The sequence below is a fragment of the Dysidea avara genome, chromosome 4 (genome assembly GCF_963678975.1).
Source record: "Dysidea avara chromosome 4, odDysAvar1.4, whole genome shotgun sequence".
Taxonomy (NCBI): Eukaryota; Metazoa; Porifera; class Demospongiae; order Dictyoceratida; family Dysideidae; genus Dysidea; species Dysidea avara.
The window spans coordinates 17,547,737-17,572,650 of NC_089275.1; the positions used below are offsets into that span (position 1 = coordinate 17,547,737).

The 24,914-nt window shown below is 39.0% G+C and overlaps 1 protein-coding gene across 1 annotated transcript in view; it reads left to right on the top strand.

Moving 5' to 3' along the window:
• The first annotated feature begins 2,686 nt into the window (after positions 1 to 2,686).
• The window catches only part of LOC136253414 (uncharacterized), a 48,617-nt gene continuing 26,389 nt past the window's right edge, over positions 2,687 to 24,914 (top strand). Inside the window, exons 1-3 of the mRNA XM_066046088.1 lie at positions 2,687 to 2,828; positions 3,537 to 3,666; positions 4,727 to 4,990. Coding sequence (XP_065902160.1) covers positions 3,624 to 3,666; positions 4,727 to 4,990 — 307 coding nt within the window. The 5' untranslated portion in view covers positions 2,687 to 2,828; positions 3,537 to 3,623. The remainder of the gene's footprint in view (positions 2,829 to 3,536; positions 3,667 to 4,726; positions 4,991 to 24,914) is intronic.

A 24,914-nucleotide genomic window follows, 5' to 3' on the forward strand; every position in this document is an offset into this window, starting at 1 on the left:
ACAAATAATCTACCATAATTGCATATTTGATAATTTAATTGCAACTGTTCTACAAAGGATCCACATAATATTTTGTAGCCTCATATGCATGTAACTCTGTGTAGCCCTTTGTAGCCTCATGTAACTCTGCAACCTCATGTAAGTTACATGAGGCTACATTGGGTTACATGAGGCATGAGGCTACAAAAGTGTTACACAAGGCTACACAGAGTTACATGAGGTTACACAAGGTAATACACAGGGTTACATGAGACTATACAGAGTTACATGAGGCAATACACAGGGTTAAATGAGGCTACACTGAGTTACATGAGGGCAAAAATAACTATAGCTAATTAAGTGAGTGAGTGAGCCCCCAGATACACATTACCACAGAGAAGGCAATAGAATGCCCACAAGTGGATGTGGAAAGGGGTAAAAAAACTAGTTACAGCAACACACACACAAATGTAATTATAATAAATAATAGAGTTGACAACATTCAAGCATCTTCAGACTATTCAGGGACAGAGGCGTAGCTAAGGGGGGCATTTGCCCCCCCATCACTAAAATTTAATGATTTTTAAAAACCTTCGTCACAAGTTTACCAGTATTAAACTGAAATGACTGTAAATTATGTACAGTACTACGCGGTATCACCAGGGGTTGCTAGTGAGCGCGCACACACAACATTCAACTCGTTCGTGAATCCATCGAACTAAAATATTAGAGACATACTTCTATATTTAGCCTAGATTACCCGCGTGATAGAACATTAATTTGAATCTAAAAAGAGTGACCCGTTTCTCCGTGGCAGGAGTCACAACTCACAAGTGACAAAGGAGACCGGATGACGCTACGAACCTACTACCTATGAGGTGATAAAGTGTTAGCTAAATAAATGTACCAAGTTTATTTTATCGAGTCGATCACACTGAACCTTTGTACGTACGGCATTGCAGTCTGTTTTTACTTTGTCAGTCAGTCAGGTGGATCAGTCAAGCTTACAAGTTCTGCTAGCAAGACAGGTGGGATTTCGTGCAATACATGGCATTTCAATTTCGCCGAGTGAAGTGAGTGAATACGTCATCCCGTCAGTAGTGTGCTAGGACTGCAGCACAGGCTGTGGCTAACGTAAAGTAACTTGTATTTGCACTAAAGTATTAGCTCTACCGGACTGTGGATGAATATGTTGGAGTACAGTTGTGGCACGTGCGATGATGCTCGACGAATATAGCTACCTCGATTGGAAGCAGTCAGTACTGAAATAGTTACGTAGCTAGTTGTTTAAGCTGTAATAATACAACATCGTATGTTGGCTAACCCACCATTGGGTCATTAGCCTTTTTTGCAATCCTGAATGATTTTGAGTGTTTCGTGGGGGCATGAAAAACATGATGTCATAGAAATCCAGTGTATACATTAAAGGCAATAGATCTAGTTTGAGGAGACGAGTATGATAGCTAGATTCATAGTCTTTAAGGATGAATTTAGTTGCTTGTCGCTGAATCTTTTCTAGGGTAATAGTGTCCTTGATCAAGTATGGATTCCACAGCTGAGAGCAATAAGTTAACTGAGATCGAACAAGAGTTATGTATAGAGTTTTTTTGGCTTTAACAGAGTGACAGTTACTAAAAGCACGCCTTAGGAGGCCGAGATATCTATAAGCCTTGGAAGTTATATGTTTGTAATGATTCTCCCAGGAGAGGTTGTCAGAAATCTCATTTTGAATCTGAAAGTTAATTAACACCGACAGTTCATAAATGACAAAGACGCCGGCAAGTAGTGGCCTAAAACACTTATTTCAATGGTATCATAAAAAAACAAGGAATTCTTTGACGATAAAATTCTGACTGTAACTCCTGGTACTCTCTCTTCCCTTGTTTTCGATTCCTGGGAGATTTGAGGTGTTCAACTGAATCTAAAGGACACGTCAGTTCTAACAAGGCCACTGAGTTGCTCAGTGCTTTCATTGTAAAAAACAATATTTGGGCGATATGAGGTAATCAGGAGAGAAGGAGGGATTGTTGCCTATGGAGAGCCACTTGCACGTATACTAGGAAGCGGGTCAGCATAAGGCCACTCCAAATGAGAGTGTAGTTTCCCGTCCTCCGCCCGCATCACGTCTGAGCACCCGCACTAAATGGTCATTATTGTCATTATTTTTCCAAAACCACTTCCTGTGATGCTTTCTGGAAACTTCTCATGGAGCCTTTTATTTTGCGTTGCTAAAAAGCACGATGAAACCTAAAATAAACGGTTCTAATGGTTGCTAGCTTGCAAAAAAGCCATTTTCATGACCTTGAAATCTTCTCAAGATCGAGATACTCTAATAGAACAGTCGAATCTTTAATAATGAATAATGATAATAAGCCTCCCGCCCGCACCGAAAAATGAAAACCTCAGGACGGGAAACTACAGTCTTATTTGGAGTGGCCTAAAAGAGTAATGAGTAGCTACTTTATTAATGAGTAACTACATTTCATAGCAATTTCGTATGGCTGGCTGTCTCTAGTGTGTTTACCTAGCGCCGAATTGTGCTCATGCTTATTGCATGCTACCTAATACGTAGAGTACTTGCGCTTTCCCACGAGCTACAGTAGAGTTCGTATGGGCATGCGCGTTATATATATATTGGCAACAGACCGGAAAATTACGGTACACTGAGTCCGGCTCAGGCGTGCCAGCTTTGGTCCCGCCTCCTATACAAAAAATTAAAAAGCGCCGCCATCTTAGGCAAGAAACTCTCCCCCCTTCGCTGGAGCTGTAACAATTTCTAAAGATCCATAATCGTTACTTTACTTTGTAGCCTCGTTTGTAGCAGACCTGATGTTAAGATAACAGTTCAGGTAAGATGATATAGGTTATAACCTGTAACCTGTGCATGCAGTACACTGACAGCATGCACGAACGGCGACAGCTAAATGGCTTGCCGATGGCCTAGATCCAGCTATTGCTATCATGCACAGTGACACAAGGTTTAAGCTTGAGTAGCTAGCTATAACGTGCCGGGTGAATACTGGCCGCTGAAGGGCGTGGCCTATATGAATCACTGCCTACAATAAAGTTTTGAGATACATTAAGGGTGTAGTATTCCAAGTGTTACCTGGAAATAACATATAAGTTAGCTATACAACACGAAAATGGTTTGGTTTCATTGTGCACTGATCAGGCTTTTGTTGTGCTTGCTGCAGCTGGGTGCCATTTCTTCTCATTCGTGAGCTACTATGACAATTGGGCCAGGAATGTGTTTTGTAATGTAGACAGGCACACACATGCACACAAAGGAATATAGCTTATTGAAAAGCAAACAGGTACTTGCCTACAGTGCAGCTCATGGCCAGATGTATGTCCACCTGCAGTAATAATATAGAACATCATTAAGTTGTAAAGACATGTAGTGTAGGTGTCAGGGAAATGCTGTGTGACTTGTGTCAGAAGTGTAAACTAGACAGAGGCTATGATGACCATTTGCCACAGGGTAGCTATTATCATTGCATACTGTATAATAATTTATTATGCAAATATTGATCAAAATCTATACTGTATATATGTAGGATAGTAGTAGTCTGGATCAAACCATTTTAAACTAGCTACTTTCAGTTACTGATCTTAATGTGTTAATACAATTTGGTCAAGTGATAATGAACCAAGGCTGCCAAGGCATTGTCAAACTCAGAAAACCTGGTAAGTACATATAGCTATTACTGTAATAGTCTCAGAAGGGAGACTCATGTACGTATAATTATACAATTTGTGTTTGTCCATGAATAAATGGCACATATTCAGAGCTCTTGTATAGTAATTGTTAGCTATATTTGAACGTGCAATGACTAGTGGGGTTAAATTATTGCATGTTACTACTCTGTACGTATACACAGGAGTGCTCATTCTATGCTAATTCACATGATATAGACAATTTGCTAATACATTATGGTCTCGTTTTCTCTCCGTCCTATTAAAGCCTGTAAAGCACTATTAAAACTATCTGTCAAATGGTGTTTGTGGCTATGCAATTGTGTTCTTCAGACTTGGTATACCTAAATGTCACTAATAATCCTAGAGGATAGCTAAACCCTCTGATAAATAATATTTAATATGGCCTCAACCAATATTATAGCATTCATGAAATATCGCAAATCTTTTTATACACCTTTAGAAATTATTGCTGCCATGATTTATAATAAACTGTGTATGTGACTGGGTCTGGTAAACTGGTCTTATCTCCTATGGTGGAAGTTAATTGAATTTTCACCGTGAACACGAAGTTACATGAATACACTATCAAACTTCAGTCTAAATTATTCAGTGATCTGATTTGCTGGCTGCTTTAATTTCCCAAGCCTATTGCAAGCTGTTCAGGAAATCTAGAGCCAAAATTATTCAGTGATCATGATCTACTTTGCCTGGCTGCTGTAATTTCCCAAGCCTATTTGCAAGCTGTTCAGGCAATCTGGGGCCTTAATGGACCACCAGTCAACTAAGGTACAGCTTTGTGCTGTTGAAAAAGACTTGTGTTGCAAAATTCCTTTTTGTCTGAATACCATAACTCGGCCTATGTCATCGCTACGCATTTCTCTTTCATTTTGACAACCTTTTCCCCTCCCCCACACATGAACGAGTGATCTAGTTTTATATAAGTCAAACATAGAAGGTTTCTTGTGTGCGCAACAGTGGTATTGTACATGTATGTAAGTGTATATATATATATATATATGAATGATGTACTTTCTTTCTCTTTGTATAGCTAGCCAGATTGTTGATGCCAACAGTGTTACTGAGATTCTAACTGAATACTCACGATTATGGAGGCAAATTGGTCTAAAATTAGGCTTGAATTCAACTGTCCTTGAAAATTTTAAAAGAGATGGTACTGACCAAAGGGATCGTTTTGAGAAAACACTGAATGCTTGGCAGAGACTAGCTGGAAGTAATGCAACTTGGGGTGCATTAGAACTTGCAATTACCAATGCAAATCGAGAAGATCTTGGGCTTAAATCTCTTCCAAAGTGTAAGTTGTGTACATACTGTAAAATATTGTGTTTCACTAATGCTAATTTCTAAGGACAGTTATGTTTTGTTAATTAACAATTCATGAGCATGCAGTATAGCTAGCTACAGCTTTAGTAACGCAACACTTTCTATACACCTACAGATTAGATGAAGTAATTCATATAACAATACAAAAGTATGTATCAAACATTTAAGTGTACATAAAACAAGTTGATGTTGTGCTACTTCTAAAAACCAGGCGCCATGCAGCTAGCTAACTCATCTGGAATTAACTATAGACAGTATATGCTACTTTGAATTAACCAACTATGTATTACTATTCTACAATAGGGTAGTTTTGGGTTGTGCAATAATGCTATTAGCTAATTCTCGAATTTTGTAATTCATGAAATATTCGTAATTCGTTCAATTACGTTGCTATGCACTGCTAAGGAAGCGTTTGTTAAACCATAGATAATATACCCTAACAGGGATTAGTGACGCGCTTAATCGTTAGGCAATCCTCGTTACGGTCACGTGAAAGTATTACGTAGTGCGCTGAAGTAAACATGATGTAACAATAGTAACCGTATTAAGAGCTCGAGTACCATGAACGTAGAAGAGACATTGTGTGTACTGTAGAGGGAGCTAATGAAGTCAGGTGTGCAGTTCACTCGAGAAGGTCTGTGCTAGGAGTGAACTGATGGCTAGGACTGGCAGAATTATTAAAGGAATACGTCCTGGAGTTGCTTCATGTCTTAAAGAAAGAAGACAGTCAGGAATACTTTGAGTCTTTTTCCGAAGCCCGAAAAGACTATCTACAATGCAGTCAGTGCTACACGTAAGTGGTATGGATGGAATTTGCAGACAGTTACGAGCTAATAAATTGCCAAAATATTGGAAGGAATAACAGAACCGATACAACTAACGAAGCAGCAAATTTTTGAAGAAATACTGACATCTATGTTCAAGACACACGTGGAACAACCAGCTGAAACACCAACCGAGTTAACGGTGGGTAAAGAGAATGTATTGAGGTATGCTTGCGATGTAGCAAAGAAACTGTACCAAATCGTTTTTGGAAGCAGCATGGGGAGAAGTACACAACATTTGTGGAATGCTTGAATAGAATGAAACCAAACAACAAAGACTCTGCATCCAGTGACATAGTATACAGTCCCAGTGGGTTAAGATTATTAACAGAGGTGGACTATATGAAGTAAATTATGAATTTTTGTTTTGCAGTTTAAAGAAATTGAAAAAGCTATGCAAGTGAGATTAAAAACTCATCTTGAATGCAGGGAGTAAATGCCACTGTACAATCAGTCGGGAGAGAAACACTGGAAGTTGTGAAGAGTTATGTTAATGTTTTGTTTTACTGGGATGTTGTAAGCAATAGCATACAAAATGATGAGTAGAAGGTTGAATTATTAACTGCCATCATAAGCACATGGTTAACTATCTGTGGATATAGTATAACATCACTATGGATAGACAGTACAAATACTTGTCGTGTGTCAATAGTAAGAAAAAGAAAGGACATCGCAAAGGAATAAAGAAATTATGAAGCAATATCCTATATTGTAATATACATTGTGATATTATATAATGCAGTATAATTATTATAGCAGTAATAATAATATTGCTTCTATGGTTTACCACGCTTTCTTTGTTGTGGTAGTGGTGCTTCATCATTAAAGCCTGCATGTGGTTTCTTTTCCCAGTTCTTGTGTTGTCTTTCATTAACACCTTCCTTTATCCCATCAGTGCAGATGCAAATAGCTATGCCTGTAAGTACTGGTACCTGCATGTACAGTAGCCATGTGTATTATCACTGTAGTCACCAGGAATATGCCCAATGGCTACCTTTTACCAGGTAACCTTTAAAACAACTTTATGAGTACAATGTTAATTAATCATTGTGTTAATTACACTCATCAAACAAAGTTATTCACATGTTCACAAGCATGTTTAATAAATTTCTACTATGGGGGAGTGAAAACTACGAAACCCATTTTCAGTTCCCTCAAAATACTTTACCAAAATAAGGAAATTTTGAAAAATTAAAGTGACAATTATACTTCTTGGAGTTATATGCTTGCACTGAAACAATTCTCTTTTTATAAATATCACTTGTTGCTTTGAAAAAACTACAAAAGTGCTTGTGGGCAGACCCCGTGCATTATGTCATAATCATATCAAATAATTCAATTGACGCATGTCAAATAAAAAAGTATGCGACTGTCGGTATAAAAATTTGATGTAAATTATCGGGAAGTTGGCTTATAAACTTTCACCCCGCATGGTCAGATGGTCTCTGGTTGTATCCATGAAGACAGCAAAAGAGATGGATAGCTGAGTAATATCACGTCGAGTATCTTGTTACTAAGATGCTGGGAGTGAGATAACTGACGCGAACTGGTGAAAGCGACTCGCTCTCACAGACGCTACGTACTGACCTATGGTCGACTTCAAGCTGCTAGCAATTGATCCCCTTTATGAGTACTGAGTGATACTGCCGCTGACAGAGCTGACTGCCAGGACATATTTACTCTGTCAGAATGCATCATGCTAGTCGGCTAGCCTAGTATGAGCTACATTAAGCTATGAGCTAGCTACATTAACTTAAGCTATAAGTTACATTAGTGCAGTCTTATACTATTAAACTCCAGACTCCTTTAGTGTTTGACATAGCCTTTTCCTTAAATTTGCTCTGGGCGGGCAGTCATTATTGTACTTGAATGCCTACTGTATTATTGAAGTTTTACTTCCCAGCAAACCTGAGCAGGTGGTTTATGAATATGTAATGGTTTTCAAGATGTACATTTTTCTTATAGAAATAAAACAAACTTTTTCTTAACTGTAAATGATGACACATGTAAAGTAAAGGCCATGCCAACTTGATTAGTTGTTTCACAACCCACCTTTTTCATAGATTGAAAAATTAAAAAATATATTTTTGTCACAGTGAAAATGAAACTAAAATACCAGTATATAGAAATTCTGAACACAATCTTCAATTTCATCCAGTGACACATAGGTGTCCCAGTGTTGGTTTAGTGGGTAGGCATGTCAGTGCTATGGATGTGTGACCATGCTAGCAGTAGCCGAAGGCTTTGCTGTTTTCTTTGTTGTGAGTGTCTGTATCTCATGCTTATACAATGTGTGTAGTACGTGCATGTGTGTAGATTTCCCATGTGTGTAGCTCATGCTTGAATAGTTTTGAGTGACAGTTAAAATTGAATTGTTGGAGAACATTTTTAAACCGGCATTGTAAAGTAATCCACAGTGGAACACTCAATGTATTTCAAACTTGTTTTCAAATGATTAATTAACACTAGATTGTGTGATTATAGACTGATTGATTGCTAATATTTATATAAGCAATATATAAACAATAGCATAAATTTGTGTACGAATTATGTGCAACTGTTATTGGTAATGTACTAATGTTGAATCTTTATGTCTTTTACAGTGCTAACTCAAGTAAATATTGAATTGTTTTTTACAAAATCGGATGGATTTCCATCACCTCTGACAAAGCTGAAGTACAGCATGTACCCTTGTGGAGTGCAGATCTTCAAGGGAATGCCACTTTCACCAGGGATGAAATGACTTAATGGCCTCCTTTGACGTAAATAATATTCAACTGTGCTAGGACAAACATAACAATAGTCTCCTACAGAGTTTAATCCCCGGAAGTGCCAGCCTTCACCAAGGAGTTTGTTGAGATCACTGAAGTTGGATATGCGATATCGTGGAATCTGTTTTGCCCTCTGATGTTTATACCCTACAGATGCCAACCCTTTCGCAAAGGTTTCCTTGTCAAATGGCATGGTTATTTTGACAATAGGGTTGGATCTCTTAGTACCTGATGTTACCAGTGATGACATTATGCGTAGAGCCAAATCTTGGCGAAAATCATACTTTTCAGACAAAGCACAAGGGGATTCAATGTTGAATAATCCAGTTGGATCTCTCCACTCGTCAAATTCTGTACCAAAGCCGATGTAGTGCACCTTCACCCGTCCTTGTGCATTCTGTTCAACCACAGACACTGGGTACAGAGTAGCATCAGGTGTACACTTGGATCTTCCCAAGGATTTTCCCTTTGTTGATTGCCTGTAATTGAAAAGGTGTACGTATATGGTTTCATTTTTCTCAAAGTGTTTGTTTGTAGTGTGGTTTACCGCAATACATGATGACGGCAAGAATCACAAGCTACTGAAACAGGCTTAGAATGTTTATAATATAGCTTACCTTGGAAGCTGCACGTCAGAAAGCTTTTTAAAATCAATAGATACACCTCGCGTTCTTCTAGCATCAGCCATGCCTGGATTGAGAAACAGCTGCAGTTTTGTAGTGAAGGCGGGACTCTGCCGATCACGTTATTATGAACTTAATGCATTCTCTGTGGTGATTTTTGTTGTTGGTGGTGTTTGTAATATAGATGAGGAGCCTAGGCCTTTTCACGCGCCATAGACAGGCAGGCCAGTTTGTGTTGATGTGGCCGTTCTACTGTATTAGTACGTCACACAGGAATTTAATACTGACTTTATTATAAGTATCAAGCCATGACTATGCGTACAACTGATACGATTACAATTCTTATGGTTGCAACAATACCATGCACATAAAATGGTTACAAAAATATAATAAATTTATACATAGTTACAACAATACCACGCACACAATATGATTACAACAATACCATGCACACAATAAATATGATTACAACAATTCTGAGCACACATTCTTTCGTTTCAAACAATGCAAGAGTTTTTATTGTAATGGATTATATTACATTAATGTTATTAGGTTATGTTAGAGGAAGAAGTAGAAAGCTTTTGTGTGCTGCAAAGGATACATCATGATCAGAGACTCAAGTACTGATGACCATGCAATGCTTGCAAAGACCAGTCACAGCCTGTATAATATGATGTCACTGTTAACAAGTCACTGAGTGCAGTATTGTCATAGAGCAGTGGTTTTAATGAGGATCAAGTGACGAAGAAACTAATGCTAGAAATGGCCACAGGTATCCAATAGGTTGTCCATGGTGACGGGAATGTGTTACAATGGAATGGCATGCTAAAACAGTGCAAAGTATGATTTTAGTTATACATGTACATATAGACAGTTTATATGTGGCAAGGATACAATGGTGACTGTTTGCAGTGTTGTCATTTCATAAGATAGAGCAGTGATTTTAATGATCAAGTGACGAAGAAATTAATGCTAGAAATGGCCACAAGTTCCCAATTGGTAGTCCATGGTGACGGGAGTGTGTCACAATGGAATGGCATGCTAAAACAGTGCGAAGATGATACATGTACATTTAGACAGTTTAAGTAGTCATCTGTATGTAATACGTGGCAAGGATACAACGGTGACTGTCTGCAGTGTTGTCATTTCATAAGATAGAGCAGTGATTTTAATGAGGATCAAGTGATGAAGAAATTAATGCTAGAAATGGCCACAGGTTTCCAATTGGTAGTCCATGGTGACGGGAGTGTGTCACAATGGAATGGCATGCTAAAACAGTGCGAAGATGATTTTAGTTATACATGTACATATAGACAGTTTGAGTACAGTCATCTGTATGTAATACGTAGCAAGGATACAACGGTGACTGTTTGCAGTGTTGTCATTTCATAAGATAGAGCAGTGACTTAAGGATGAAATAGTGAATGAAGCAACAAAGGCAGAAGAAACTAGCAGCCAGTCTGTGATACAAATGTTAAGTTGCAAGCATTTTTGTATAGTAAGTCTTTGCTTAAGAAAAAACAAAAGCGAGAAAACAAAAGGGGGAGTTGACTATCACCTACCAAAGCACAGTAAACTACTATTTTAGAACAGGCTGGAACATTTGGAACAGGAAAAGAGTGCAAAGTATGATTTTGGTTACTTGTACATATACACAGATTAAGTATATGCAAGGATACATCAGTGACTCATTGTGCAGTATTGTCGTTTGAAAAGATTAAATGTGTTAGAGGTGTGTACCATGAGCATAGAAGTTCAGACACAACAAACAACTTCACCTATGTCACACCATAAGTCTTTCATTATTGCAATGGCTGCTTATCAACTACAAAGATGATAAACAGCTGCCAAGCAACTTCCACACTGTTATAGTCCAAACTATCGGCAAAACTGCTCCAATAATGATAGCTAAATCATATCATCCAACCAGTTTTGTGGCCAACTTATATAATCACCACTTAATACGTTGTGAATCTTTCTTCCTAAATCTGCAAAACTGAGTTAAAGTTGTGTTAAGGTAATTACAATCGGTACTGCCTCACAGTATACATCTTCATAACTTCAAATTCACTATTAACCTTTAACATTTTACCTCCTTCATTTCTATCCACTCATTACAATGGCTGTTCAGCTTAACTGGTAGGGTATAACATCCACGTAAACACTGTATCATTAAATTTGCAACTAGGTTAGGTAATCCTAAGGCTGCAGCACATGTTGCTATCAGACCTTCAGTGCTGGTCACTGTAAAGCGCTAATAACAATAAATACTTCAGGTTTAAGGAAGAAAATCCATCACTCCTGGAGGAGACTGAGTGTGCATGGCCCCGACTAGACATTGGGTGACCTGCAGTTCGAATCCTGGGGTTGGAGGGTTTTTTTCCTTACTTTGGCCCCTTTTCTGTTACACCTTTTCAGCTATAAGTCACTAAGTCTAAGTCCTTGCAATTAAGTTAGGTAATCCAAAGGCTGCAGCACATGTTGCTGTCAGACCTTCAGTGCTGGTCATTGCAAAGCACTAGTAACAATAACAAAATAATTAGCGAACCTTGCTTAACACGAGTGTCCAGATCTACATGGATCACGCCTAATCATCATTTAATTCTGTCAAGGTAAATAGAAGTACTGTAATCTTGCTTACACCTGTCCGAGGACCTGCCTCAATACAAACTCCTGTTGTATTCTTATATTTTAGCATGATAGGCGATCAAGCTGAACGACTAGCTGAACGGCGACGAGGAGTAACCAACAGAATTTCAGAGGCAGAAGCAAATTTGAATCTTAAAGGAAATCCCAACCTTTCTGGCCAACGAAGATCTAATGATGAGCTGGTTATATAATCTAATCAAAAACAGCCAAGCTGTAAAAAAAGGTGCGGCCCCCAAAAAGGCCATGGTGAAAAGCGGCACAAAATTCACCTGAATTGTCGTTATTAAAATTTAACCATTAACCTACCATCACAGCCATTTCTTGGCCGCCACCTTGGATTTCACATCTTTTTTCACCATGGCCTTTTTGGGGGCCGCACCTTTTTTTACAGCTTGGCTGTTTTGATTAGATATCACTTCTTTTTGTATTTGTATACTGCAAAGCCGGCCTATGGCTGGCTTTGGGGCTTTTTTAACCCATGTGTTTTTTTCTTTACTACAGGAAGAAGAAAAGAACTTAAAGAAGAATTTTAGTACTTCAATTATTTTTGATTTTATTAGTAATTATACAAATTATATACATATATTTATTACATGCCCATTATTCCCCACAGGATATTTTTTGCAGCTGATCTCTCTACTGGGTGACTTGAAATGTAGCTGAACTATATACAGGATGGTTTCTTTGTAGCTGAACTCTCTACAAGGTAACCTCTTCTAGCTGGTCTCTCTACAGGGTATTTTGTTTCTAGCTGAACTCTCTACAGGTGATTTGTTTGCAGCTAAACTCTCTACATGGTGGTGTCTTTGTAGCCGAACTCTCTACATGATGGTTTCTTTGTAGCTGAACTCTCTATAAGGTGACTTCGTCTAGCTGAACTCTCTACAGGGTGATTATTTTGTAGCTGAACTCTCTGCAGGGTAATTTGTTTGCAGCTGAACCGTCTACATGATGGTTTCTTTGTAGCTGAACTCTCTACAAGGTGACTTCGTCTAGCTGATCTCTCTACGGGGTGATTTGTTTCTAGCTGAACTCTCTACAGGTGATTTGTTTGCAGCTAAACTCTCTACATGGTGGTTTCTTTGTAGCTGAACTCCCTACATGAAGGTTTCTTTGTAGCTGAACTCTCTACAAGGTAACTTCTTCTCTACAGGGTGATTTGTTGTAGTTGAATTCTCTACAATGTGGTTTGTATGAGGCTGAACTCTCTACATGGCGGTTTCTTTGTAGTTGAACTCTCTACAGAGTGATTTGTTTGCAGCTGAACTCTCTACATGATGGTTTCTTTGTAACTGAACACTCTACAAGGTGACTTCTTCTAGCTGATCTTTCTACAGGGTGAATTGTTGTAGCTGAACTATCTACAAGGTAACTTCTTCTAGCTGACCTCTATACAGGGTGATTTGTTTGTAGTTGAATTCTGTACAGGTGGTTTCTTTGTAGCTGAACTCTGTACATGATGGTTTCTTTGTAGCTGAACTCTGTACATGATGGTTTCTTTGTAGCTGAACTCTTTACAAGGTGACTTCTTCTAGCTGAACTCTCTACGGGGCAATTTCTTTGTAGCTGAACTCTCTATATGATGGTTTCTTTGTAACTGAACTCTCTACAAGGTAACTTCTTCTAGCTGATCTTTCTACTGGGTGATTTGTTTGCAGCTGAACTCTCTACATGGTGGTTTCTTTGTTGCTGAACTCTCTACAAGGTGAATTCTTCTACCTGATCTCTATACAGGGTAATTTGTTTGTAACTGAAATCTGTACAAGTGCGTTTTTGTGGGTGATCTCACTGCAGGTTGATTTGTTTGTAGCTGAACTCACCAAAGGGTGATTTTGCTTGTAGCTGAACTCCTTGCATTGTATCTAGTTTCTAGCTGATCTCTCTACAGGGTGAATTGTTTGTAGCTGATCTCTCTACAAGTTGATTTGTGTGTAGCTGATCTCTCTGCAGGTTGATTAATTTGCAGCCGATCTCTCTACAAGGTAATTTGTTTGTAGCTGAACTGTCTATAAAGTGATTTATTTGTAGCTGATCTCTCTGCAGGTTGATTTGTTTTAGCTGAACTCTCTACAGGGTGATTTACTTGTAGCTGAACTCCTTACATTGTGTCTAGTTTCTAGCTGATCTCTCTACAGGGTGATTTGTTTGCAGCTGATCTCTGTACAAGTTGATTTGTGTGTAGCTGATCTTTCTACAGGTTGATTTGTTTGTAGCTGATCTCTCTACAGGGTAATTTGTTTGTAGCTGAACTCTGTACAAGGTACTTTTTTGTAGGTGATCTCACTGCAGGTTGATTTGTTTGTAGCTGAACTCACTAAAGGGTGATTTGCTTGTAGCTGAACTCCTTACATTGTGTCTAGTTTCTAGCTGATCTCTCTACAGGGTGATTTGTTTGTAGCTGAACTCTCTATAAGGTGATTTGTTTGCAGCTGAACTCTCTACATGGTGGTTTCTTTGTTGCTGAACTCTCTACAGGGTGTTTTGCTTGTAGCTGAACTCTCTACAGGGTGATTTGTTTCTAGCTTATCTCTCTACAGGTTGATTTGTGTGTAACTGATCTCTCTACAAGCTGATTTGTTTGTAGCTGAATTCTCTGCAAAGTGTTTTGTTTGTAGCTGACCTCTCTTCAAGGTGATTTGTTTCTAGCTGATCTCTCTACAGGGTGATTTTTTTGTAGCTGACCTCTCTTCAGGGTGATTTGTTTCTAGCTGATCTCTCTACAGGGTGATTTTTTGTAGCTGACCTCTCTTCAGGGTGATTTGTTTCTAGCTGATTGCTCTGCAGGTTGATTTGCTTGTAGATGAACTCTCTACAGGGTAACTTGCTTGTAGCTGAACTCCTTACTTTGTGTCTAGTTTGTAGCTGATCTCTCTACAGGGTGATTTGTTTGTAGCTGAACTCCTTACATTGTGTGTAGTTTCTAGCTGATCTCTCTACAGGGTGATTTGTTTGTAGCTGATCTCTATACAAGTTGATTTGTGTGTAGCTAATCTCTCTGCAGGGTGATGTGTTTGTAGCCGATCTCTCTACAAGGTAATTTGTTTGTAGCTGAACTATCTATAAGGTGATTTGTATGTAGCTAATCTCTCTGCAGATTGATTTGTTTTAGCTGAACTCTGATTTGTTTTTAGCTTATCTCTGTACAGGTTGATTTGTGTGTAACTGATCTCTCTACAAGCTGATTTGTTTGTAGCTGATCACTCTGCAGGTTGATTTGTTTCTAGATGATCTCTCTACAGGTTGATTTGTTTGTTGCTGATCGCTCTAAAGTTTGATTTGTTTGTAGCTGAACTCTCTGCAAAATGTTTTGTTTGTAGTTGATCTCTCTACAAGGTGATTTTTTGTAGCTGACCTCTCTTCAGGGTGATTTGTTTCTAGCTGATATCTCTACAAGGTGATTTTTTGTAGCTGACCTCTCTTCAGCGTGATTTGTTTCTAGCTGATCGCTCTACAGTTTGGTTTGTTTGTAGCTGAACTCTCTACAGGGTGATTTGCTTGTAGCTGAACACCTTACATTGTGTCTAGTTTGTAGCTGATCTCTCTACAGGATGATTTGTTTGTAGCTGATCTCTCTACAAGTTGAATTGTGTGTAGCTGATCTCTCTGCAGGTTGATTTGTTTGTAGCCGATCTCTCTACAAGGTAATTTGTTTGTAGCTGAACTGTCTAAAAGGTGATTTGTTTTAGCTGATCTCTCTGCAGGTTGATTTGTTTTAGCGGAACTCTCTACAGGGTGATTTGTTTGTAGCTGAACTCCTTACATTGTGTGTAGTTTCTAGCTGATCTCTCTACAGGGTGATTTGTTTGTAGCTGATCTCTCTACAAGTTGATTTGTGTGTAGCTGATCTCTCTGCAGGTTGATTTGTTTGTAGCCGATCTCTCTATAGGGTAATTTGTTTGTAGCTGAACTCTCTATAAGGTGATTTGTTTGTAGTTGATCTCTCTGCAGGTTGATTTGTTTTAGCTGAACTCTCTACAGGCTGATTTGTTTGTAGCCGATCTCTCCTCAGGGTAATTTGTTTGTAGCTGAACTCTCTACAAGATGATTTGTGTGTAGCTGATCTCTCTGCAGGTTGATTTGTTTGTAGCCGATCTCTCTACAGGGTGATTTTTTGTAGCTGACTTCTCTTCAGGGTGATTTGTTTCTAGCTGATTGCTCTAAAGGTTGATTTGTTTGTAGATGAACTCTCTACAGGGTAATTTGCTTGTAGCTGAACTCCTTACTTTGTGTCTAGTTTGTAGCTGATCTCTCTACAGGGTGATTTGTTTGTAGCTGATCTCTATACAAGTTGATATGTGTGTAGCTGTTCTCTCTGCAGGGTGATTTGTTTGTAGCCGATCTCTCTACAAGGTAATTTGTTTGTAGCTGAACTATCTATAAGGTGATTTGTACGTAGCTGATCTTTCTGCAGATTGATTTGTTTTAGCTGAACTCTCTACAGGGTGATTTGCTTCTAGATGATCTCTCTACAGGTTGATTTGTTTGTTGCTGATCGCTCTAAAGGTTGATTTGTTTGTAGCTGGACTCTCTGCAAACTGTTTTGTTTGTAGTTGATTTCTCTACAAGGTGATTTTTTGTAGCTGACCTCTCTTCAGGGTGATTTGTTTCTAGCTGATATCTCTACAGGGTGATTTTTTGTAGCTGACCTCTCTTCAGGGTGATTTGTTTCTAGCTGATCGCTCTACAGGTTGGTTTGTTTGTAGCTGAACTCTCTACAGGGTGATTTGCTTGTAGCTGAACTCCTCACATTGTGTCTAGTTTGTAGCTGATCTTTCTACAGGGTGATTTGTTTGTAGCTAATCTCTCTACAAGTTGAATTGTGTGTAGCTGATCTCTCTGCAAGTTGATTTGTTTGTAGCCGATCTCTCTACAAGGTAATTTGTTTGTAGCTGAACTGTCTATAAGGTGATTTGTTTGTAGCTGATCTCTCTGCAGGTTGATTTGTTTTAGCTGAACTCCCTACAGGGTGATTTGTTTGTAGCTGAACTCCTTTCATTGTGTGTAGTTTCTAGCTGATCTCTCTACAGGGTGATTTGTTTGTAGCTGATCTCTCTACAAGTTGATTTGTGTGTAGCTGATCTCTCTGCAGGTTGATTTGTTTGTAGCCGATCTCTCTACAGGTAATCTGTTTGTAGCTGAACTCTCTATAACGTGATTTGTTTGTAGCTGATCTCTCTGCAGGTTGATTTGTTTTAGCTGAACTCTCTACAGGGTGATTGCTTGTAGCTGAACTCCTTACATTGTGTCTAGTTTCTAGCTGATGTCTCTACAGGGTGATTTTTTTGTAGCTGAACTCTCTACAGGGTGATTTGTTTCTAGCTTATCTCTCTACAGGTAGATTTGTGTTGATTTGTTCATTGCTGATCGCTCTAAAGGTTGATTTGTTGCAGCTGAACACCCTGCAGAGTGTTTTGTTTGTAGCTGATCACTCTAAAAGGTAATTTGTTTGTAGCTGAACTCTCTCCACAGTGACTTGTGTGTAGCAGAATTCTGTGTAACTGAATTCTCTAGAGAGTGACTTAATTGTAGCTGAATTCTCTACACAGTGCATGACTTGTTTATAGCTGAACTTTCTTCAGTGTGACTTGTAATGTTCTGAATCTCTATAGTGATATATTTGCTTAACTCTCCACATGGTGACTGTCTTCTTGCTGAACTGTCTATAAGATTAACTGTTTGCAGCTGAACTCCCTACAGAATAACTTGTGATGTAATAAAATTCCATAATGGAATAAATAAATTAGCTGAATGCTCTATCAAGACACACGGTAGTGTGTCGTGCGGCCCAAGAAGCCGGCGTGCCACCCGTGAGTATATTAACAGGAAGAAAGAAAAGGCAATTTTCACACCTGTGTAGCTCTGTGATCCCTAATCCGATTGGAACCAAACTTGGTAGACAGGTGCCGGCCAGCTAGGGGAATCTACACACCAAATTTGAAGAAAATCGCTCCAGCCATTTCCGAGATACGAGCGAACCAAATTTCGTTTTAATTTCTTCGTTTTTTTTCTTCTTCTACTTCTTCATTTCGCACACTTCGCAAAATCCGCCATAAAACACGAATGCGTGCTCGGATCGGGCTGAAATTTGGCACACTTAAAGGGCTCGTTAAGGCGGATCTCCGTATCAACTTTGGTAGGAATCCGATGAACATTCACGGAGTTATGACCGATTATTTGCGTAAAATAAGGTCGAAGGTCTGTCACGCCTACAGGGTAAACCCCTTGGAGGAATCAGTTGAAAATTGATATGTAGATGGAGCAACCATCGTAGGAGTGCCTTTTTGTGGTTTGAAAGGAATCGGGATAAAGACCATGGAGATATGACACAAAACCCAACCTGTGTCAAAATTACGCGATCGATTTTTATGAATAAAAAAACTATTAGTTTTCGTGTCTACCAGGCAAACCGCTTAGACCAACGAGCTGAAAATCAGTATGTAGCTGGAATAATCATCATAGAAAGTCCTTGCAGTAGTACAGAAGAATCGGATTACAAATCACTGAGTTATGATTCGAAAGGCAACTACGTGCAGCAAATGCGAGATCGAGATACTCTAATAGAACAGTCACCCTAATAAAGCATTCAGCTGCATTTATAATTTACTCAGTAATCTTACATTGCAAGTTATTCTGTAGAGAATTCAGCTACAAACAAGTCACCCTGTAGTCAGATCGGCTAGAAGAAGGTACCTTATAGAGGGTTCATCTACAAAGAAGCCATCATGTAGAGAGTTCAGCTCAAATAAATCACCCTGTAGAGAATTCAGCTACAAACAAATTACCCTGTAGAGAGATCAGCTAGAAGAAGTTACCTTGTAGAGAGTTCAGTTACAAAGAAACAATCATGCAAAGAGTTTAGCTGCAAACAAATCACCCAGTAGAAAGTTCCGCTATGAACAGATAACAGTGTAGAGAGTTCAGTTAGAAACAAGTCATCCTGTAGATAGATCAGCTAGAAGAAGTCACTTTGTAGAGAGTTCAGCTACAAAGAAACCACCATGTAAGAGAGTTCAGCTGCAAACAAATCACCTGTAGAGAGTTCAGCTAGGAACAAGTCACCCTGTACAGAGATCAGCTAGAAACAAGTCATCCTGTAGAGAGTTCAGCTAGAAGAAATTACATTGTAGAAAGTTTAGCTACAAAGAAACTACCATGTAGAGAGTTCAGCTCAAATAAATCACCCTGTAGAGAATTCAGCTACAAACAAATTACCCTGTAGAGAGATCAGCTAGAAGAAGTTACCTTGTAGAGAGTTCAGTTACAAAGAAACAATCATGCAAAGAGTTTAGCTGCAAACAAATCACCCAGTAGAAAGTTCCGCTATGAACAGATCACACTGTAGAGAGTTCAGTTAGAAACAATTCATCCTGTAGATAGATCAGCTAGAAGAAGTCACCTTGTAGAGAGTTCAGCTACAAACAAATCACCCTGTAGAAAGATCAGCTAGAAGAAGTTACCTTGTAGAGAGTTCAGTTACAAAGAAACCACCATGTAGAGAATTCAGCTACAAACAAATCGCCCTGTAGAGATATCAATAGAAGAAGTTACCTTGCAGAGAGTTCAGCTACAAAGAAACCATCATGTAGAGAGATCAGCTACAAACAAATCTCCCTGTAGAGAGATCAGCTAGGAACAAGTCACCCTGTACAGAGATCAGCTAGAAACAAGTCATCCTGTAGAGAGTTCAGCTACAAAGAAACCACCATGTAAGAGAGTTCAGCTGCAAACAAATCACCTGTAGAGAGTTCAGCTAGGAACAAGTCACCCTGTACAGAGATCAGCTAGAAACAAGTCATCCTGTAGAGAGTTCAGCTAGAAGAAATTACATTGTAGAAAGTTTAGCTACAAAGAAACTACCATGTAGAGAGTTCAGCTGCAAACAAATCACCCTGTAGAGAATTCAGCTACAAACAAATTACCCTGCAGAAAGATCAGCTAGAAGAAGTTACCTTGTAGAGAGTTCAGCTACAAACAAATCACCTTGTAGAGAGATCAGCTAGGAACAAGTCACCCTGTACAGAGATCAGCTAGAAGAAGTTACCTTGTAGAGAGTTCAGCTACAAAGAAACCACCATGTAAGAGAGTTCAGCTGCAAACAAATCACCTGTAGAGAGTTCAGCTAGGAACAAGTCACCCTGTACAGAGATCAGCTAGAAACAAGTCATCCTGTAGAGAGTTCAGCTAGAAGAAATTACATTGTAGAAAGTTTAGCTACAAAGAAACCACCATGTAAGAGAGTTCAGCTGCAAACAAATCACCTGTAGAGAGTTCAGCTAGGAACAAGTCACCCTGTACAGAGATCAGCTAGAAACAAGTCATCCTGTAGAGAGTTCAGCTAGAAGAAATTACATTGTAGAAAGTTTAGCTACAAAGAAACTACCATGTAGAGAGTTCAGCTGCAAACAAATCACCCTGTAGAGAATTCAGCTACAAACAAATTACCCTGCAGAAAGATCAGTTAGAAGAAGTTACCTTGTAGAGAGTTCAGCTACAAACAAATCACCTTGTAGAGAGTTCAGCTAGAAACAAGTCACCCTGTACAGAGATCAGCTAGAAACAAGCCACCCGTAGAGAGTTCAGCTAGAAGAAGTTACATTGTAGAGAGTTCAGCTACAAAGAAACTACAATGTAGAGAGTTCAGCTGCAAACAAATCGCCCAGTAGAGAATTCAGCTACAAACAAATTACCCTGTAGAGAGTTCAGCTAGAAGAAGTTACCTTGTAGAGAGTTCAGCAGTTTAGCTGCAAATAAATCGCCCTGTAGAGAATTCAGCTACAAACAAATCACCCTGTAGAGAGTTCAGCTACAAACAAGTCACCCTGTAGAGAGATCAGCTAGAAACAAGCCACCCGTAGAGAGTTCAGCTAGAAGAAGTTACATTGTAGAGAGTTCAGCAGTTTAGCTGCAAACAAATCGCCCTGTAGAGAATTCAGCTACAAACAAATCACCCTGTAGAAAGATCAGCTAGAAGAAGTTACCTTGTAGAGAGTTCAGCTACAAATAAATCAGCCTCTAGAGAGTTCAGCTACAAACAAGTCATCCGGTAGAGAGATCAGCTAGAAGGATCACCTTGCAGAGAGGTCAGCTACAAAGAAATCACCATGTAGAGAGTTCAGCTGCAAGGAAATCACCCTGTAGAAAATTCAGCCACAAACAAATTGCCCTGTAGAAAGATCATTTAGAAGAAGTTACCTTGTAGAGAGTTCAGCTACACAGAAACCATTCTGTAAAGAGCTCAGCTGCAAACAAATCACCTGTACAGAATTCAGCTACAAACAAATCACCCTGTAGAGAGTTCAGCAGTTACCCTGTAGAGAGTTCAGCTAGAAGAAGTTACATTGTAGAGAGTTCAGCTACAAAGAAACTACCATGTAGAGAGTTCAGCTGCAAACAAATTGCCCTGTAGAGAATTCAGCTACAAACAAATCACCCTGTAGAAAGATAATCTAGAAGAAGTTACCTTGTAGAGAGTTCACCTACAAACAAACCACCCTGTAGAGAGTTCAGCTAGAAACAAGTTACCCTGTAGAGAGTTCAGCTAGAAGAAGTTACATTGTAGAGAGTTCAGCTACAAAGAAACTACCATGTAGAGAGTTCAGCTGCAAACAAATCACCCTGTAGAGAGTTCAGCTACAAACAAATCACCCTGTAGAAAGATCAGCTAGAAGAAGTTACCTTGTAGAGAATTCAGCTACAAATAAATCAACCTGTAGAGAGTTCAGCTAGAAACAAGTTACACTGTAGAGAGATCAGCTAGAAACAGTCACCCTGTAGAGAGTTCAGCTAGAAGAAGTTACATTGTAGAGAGTTCAGCTACAAAGAAACTACCATGTAGAGAGTTCAGCTGCAAACAAATTGCCCTGTAGAGACAAACAAATCACCCTGTAGAAAGATCAGCTAGAAGAAGTTACCTTGTAGAGAGTTCAGCTACAAACAGGGGCGGATCCAGGGGGGGGGCACAGGGGGCACATTCCCCCCCCCCCCCCCCCCCTCCCTTAAAAAAATGTATATAAGATCGAGATACTCTAATAGAGGAGTCAATCACCAATCACTCTAATAAAGCAGTCACAGTGTTCATGGGGAAGTGTAGCTTACTTAGGAAGCTATAAATAGAATTTTATTTTACATAACATACGTGATATAATATATTTGGTAAAGGATAACTAGCTATTATTGTTGTGACCTTTTTTTTTTTTTTTTGCTCTTCAACTTTTTTTCAGCAAGGTGCCCCCCTCTTTCCAGACTTTGGATCCGCCCCTGACAAACAAATCACCCTGTAGAGAGTTCAGCTAGAAACAAGTTACCCTGTAGAGAGTTCAGCTAGAAGAAGTTACATTGTAGAGACTTCAGCTACAAAGAAACTACCATGTAGAGAGTTCAGCTACAAACAAATGGCCCTGTAGAGACAAACAAATCACCCTGTAGAAAGATCAGCTAGAAGAAGTTACCTTGTAGAGAGTTCAGCTACAAACAAATCACCCTGTAGAGAGTTCAGCTACAAGCAAGTCATCCGGTAGAGAGATCAGCTAGAAGGATCACCTTGCTGAGAGGTCAGCTAGAGTAGCTCACCTAATATCGGACGGGCTCCAATATCGGACGCCATTTCTCCTAAACTACAATGAACATTCAAACATTCTGCACATCTCCAAGTAGGCCAATGTTTCATCAACTTGTGTACAAAGTTTCAGATCTCTCGGGTTCTTGGTCTCGGTACAGCAGTCTTTTGAAGACAAGTCCGAATTATACGTAAAATCGGAAAAAACGCTCAATTCAAGGACAGCCATTGTTTGCAGATCACACTTGCATTAAATCAAAAATTGCATACCTTCAGATTGTAGGGCTACTCATTTACTTTCTAAATATGTATGGTTTATTTCATTTAAAGTATTGTACTGATGAGTTATAGACTAAAGAAAAGAGGCTGTCACTGGAGCAATAATCGCCCTAACTCAAAATTGTAATCAATGCTTTGAAAATATTTTAAAGTGGATAATTGCATACAATTAATCATTTACAAGTTGTCAAGCAACTTTTCCAATAAATTCACTATCTTCCAGACTTAAAGTATTACAGGAATACCAAAACCCTCTAATAGAGCAGTCAAATACCCTAATATAACAGTCACCAATTTTTTGCAAAAAGGTGGTGTAAATCAATTCTACATAATGCTGATATGTTTAAAATGTGGTTCTAAGTACTTTTTGTTTTAGAGTTTTAGGCTTTCAGCTGAAATGATTGACTTTTTATGTTAGAGTGTTTGACAGCCATATTAAAGATTTTGCTATTTCTGCAGTCAAATCTGCAGTATTTTATGTCTTTATAGTGTTGGATTTGCAGGAACTAGTGTTTCACAACTTTCAGTACACAATCGAAAGCAATCATCCACCTTGTATGTATTTTCAAACCATTTTTTCTGATTTTGAGCAAAAATAGCTAGGGCGATTATTGCTCCAGTGACAGCCTCTTTTCTTTGGTCTATAACTCATCAGTACAATACTTTAAATGGAATAAACCATACATATTTAGAAAGTAAATGAGTAGCCCTACAATCTGAAGGTATGCAATTTTTGATTTAATGCAAGTGTGATCTGCAAACAATGGCTGTCCTTGAATTGAGCGTTTTTTCCGATTTTACGTATAATTCGGACTGGTCTTGAAAAGGTTGCTGTACCGAGACCAAGAACCCGAGAGATCTGAAACTTGGTACACAAGTTTATGAAACATTGGCCTACCTGGAGATGTGCAGAATGTTTGAATATTCATTGTAGTTTAGGAGAAATAGCGTCCGATATTGGAGCCCGTCCGATATTAGGTGAGCTCCTCTACTAAGAAATCATCCTGCTTCATCTTTCCTTCTTCCTGTAGTAAAGAAAAAATGACAGGTTAAAAAGCCCTAAAGCCAGCCATAGGCCGGCTTTGGGGTATACAAATACAAAAAGAAGTGAAATCTAATCCAAAACAGCCAAGCTGTAAAAAAAGAGTGCGGCCCTGAGAAAGGCTATGGTGAAAAAAGATGTGAAATCCAAGGTGGCGGCCAAGAAATGGCTGTGATGGTAGGTTAATGGTAAAAATTTTAATAACAACAATTCAGGTGAATTTGGTGCCGCTTGGTCAATTGGCACAAAATTCACCTGAATTGTCGTTATTAAAATTTTTACCATTAACCTACCATCACAGCCATTTCTTGGCCGCCACCTTGGATTTCACATCTTTTTTCACCATAGCCTTTCTCAGGGCCGCACTCTTTTTTTACAGCTTGGCTGTTTTGGATTAGATTAGGGTGACTGTTCTATTAGAGTATCTCGATCTCGCATTTGCTACACGGAGTTGGCTTTCGAATCATAACTCAGTGGTTTGTAATCCGATTCTTCTGTACTACTGCAAGGACTTTCTATGAAGATTATTCCAGCTATACACCGATTTTCAGCTCATTGCTCTAAGCGGTTTGCCTACTAGGCGTGAAAACTAATACTTTTTTATTCATAAAAATCGATCGCGTAATTGTGACCATAGATAATGTATGCGTTCCTACTGGATTGGAAACGTCCGTATTATTTACGTAGCGACGTCATAGGCCATCCTCGTTTCGCTGCGCGTAAACTTTATGGCCTCGACAGGTGGAAGATTTCGCTGTTCTTGTAACCAGCAAATTAGTGTTTGTTGTTTACAGCTGGGTTAGTTATCACCTACACTAATTGGAGGCTGGACTGGGTAGGGACGCTGGAGGGCAGTAAACAACAGCGTAAGAAAATTCAGGTTCAAAGGTGAAATATGGTGTTTCAAAATGGTTGTGCAAATTTCCTGAAGAAACAGAAAGTGTAGCATTGTTTCTTTGCTGCTGTTTACACCACTTGTAGCAGGTAGAGTGTAGTAGGCTAGCTAGATATTCACTGCTTCACTGTATATTTCCACTGCCTCGATAAAACTTCAGAAAACAAGCACTACTTTGTGCTATTGTTTAGCTCAAGCTGAGCAGTACTGAAGCATAAAATTTATTTCAATGTATCACACATTTCTTTGGTTGTGTA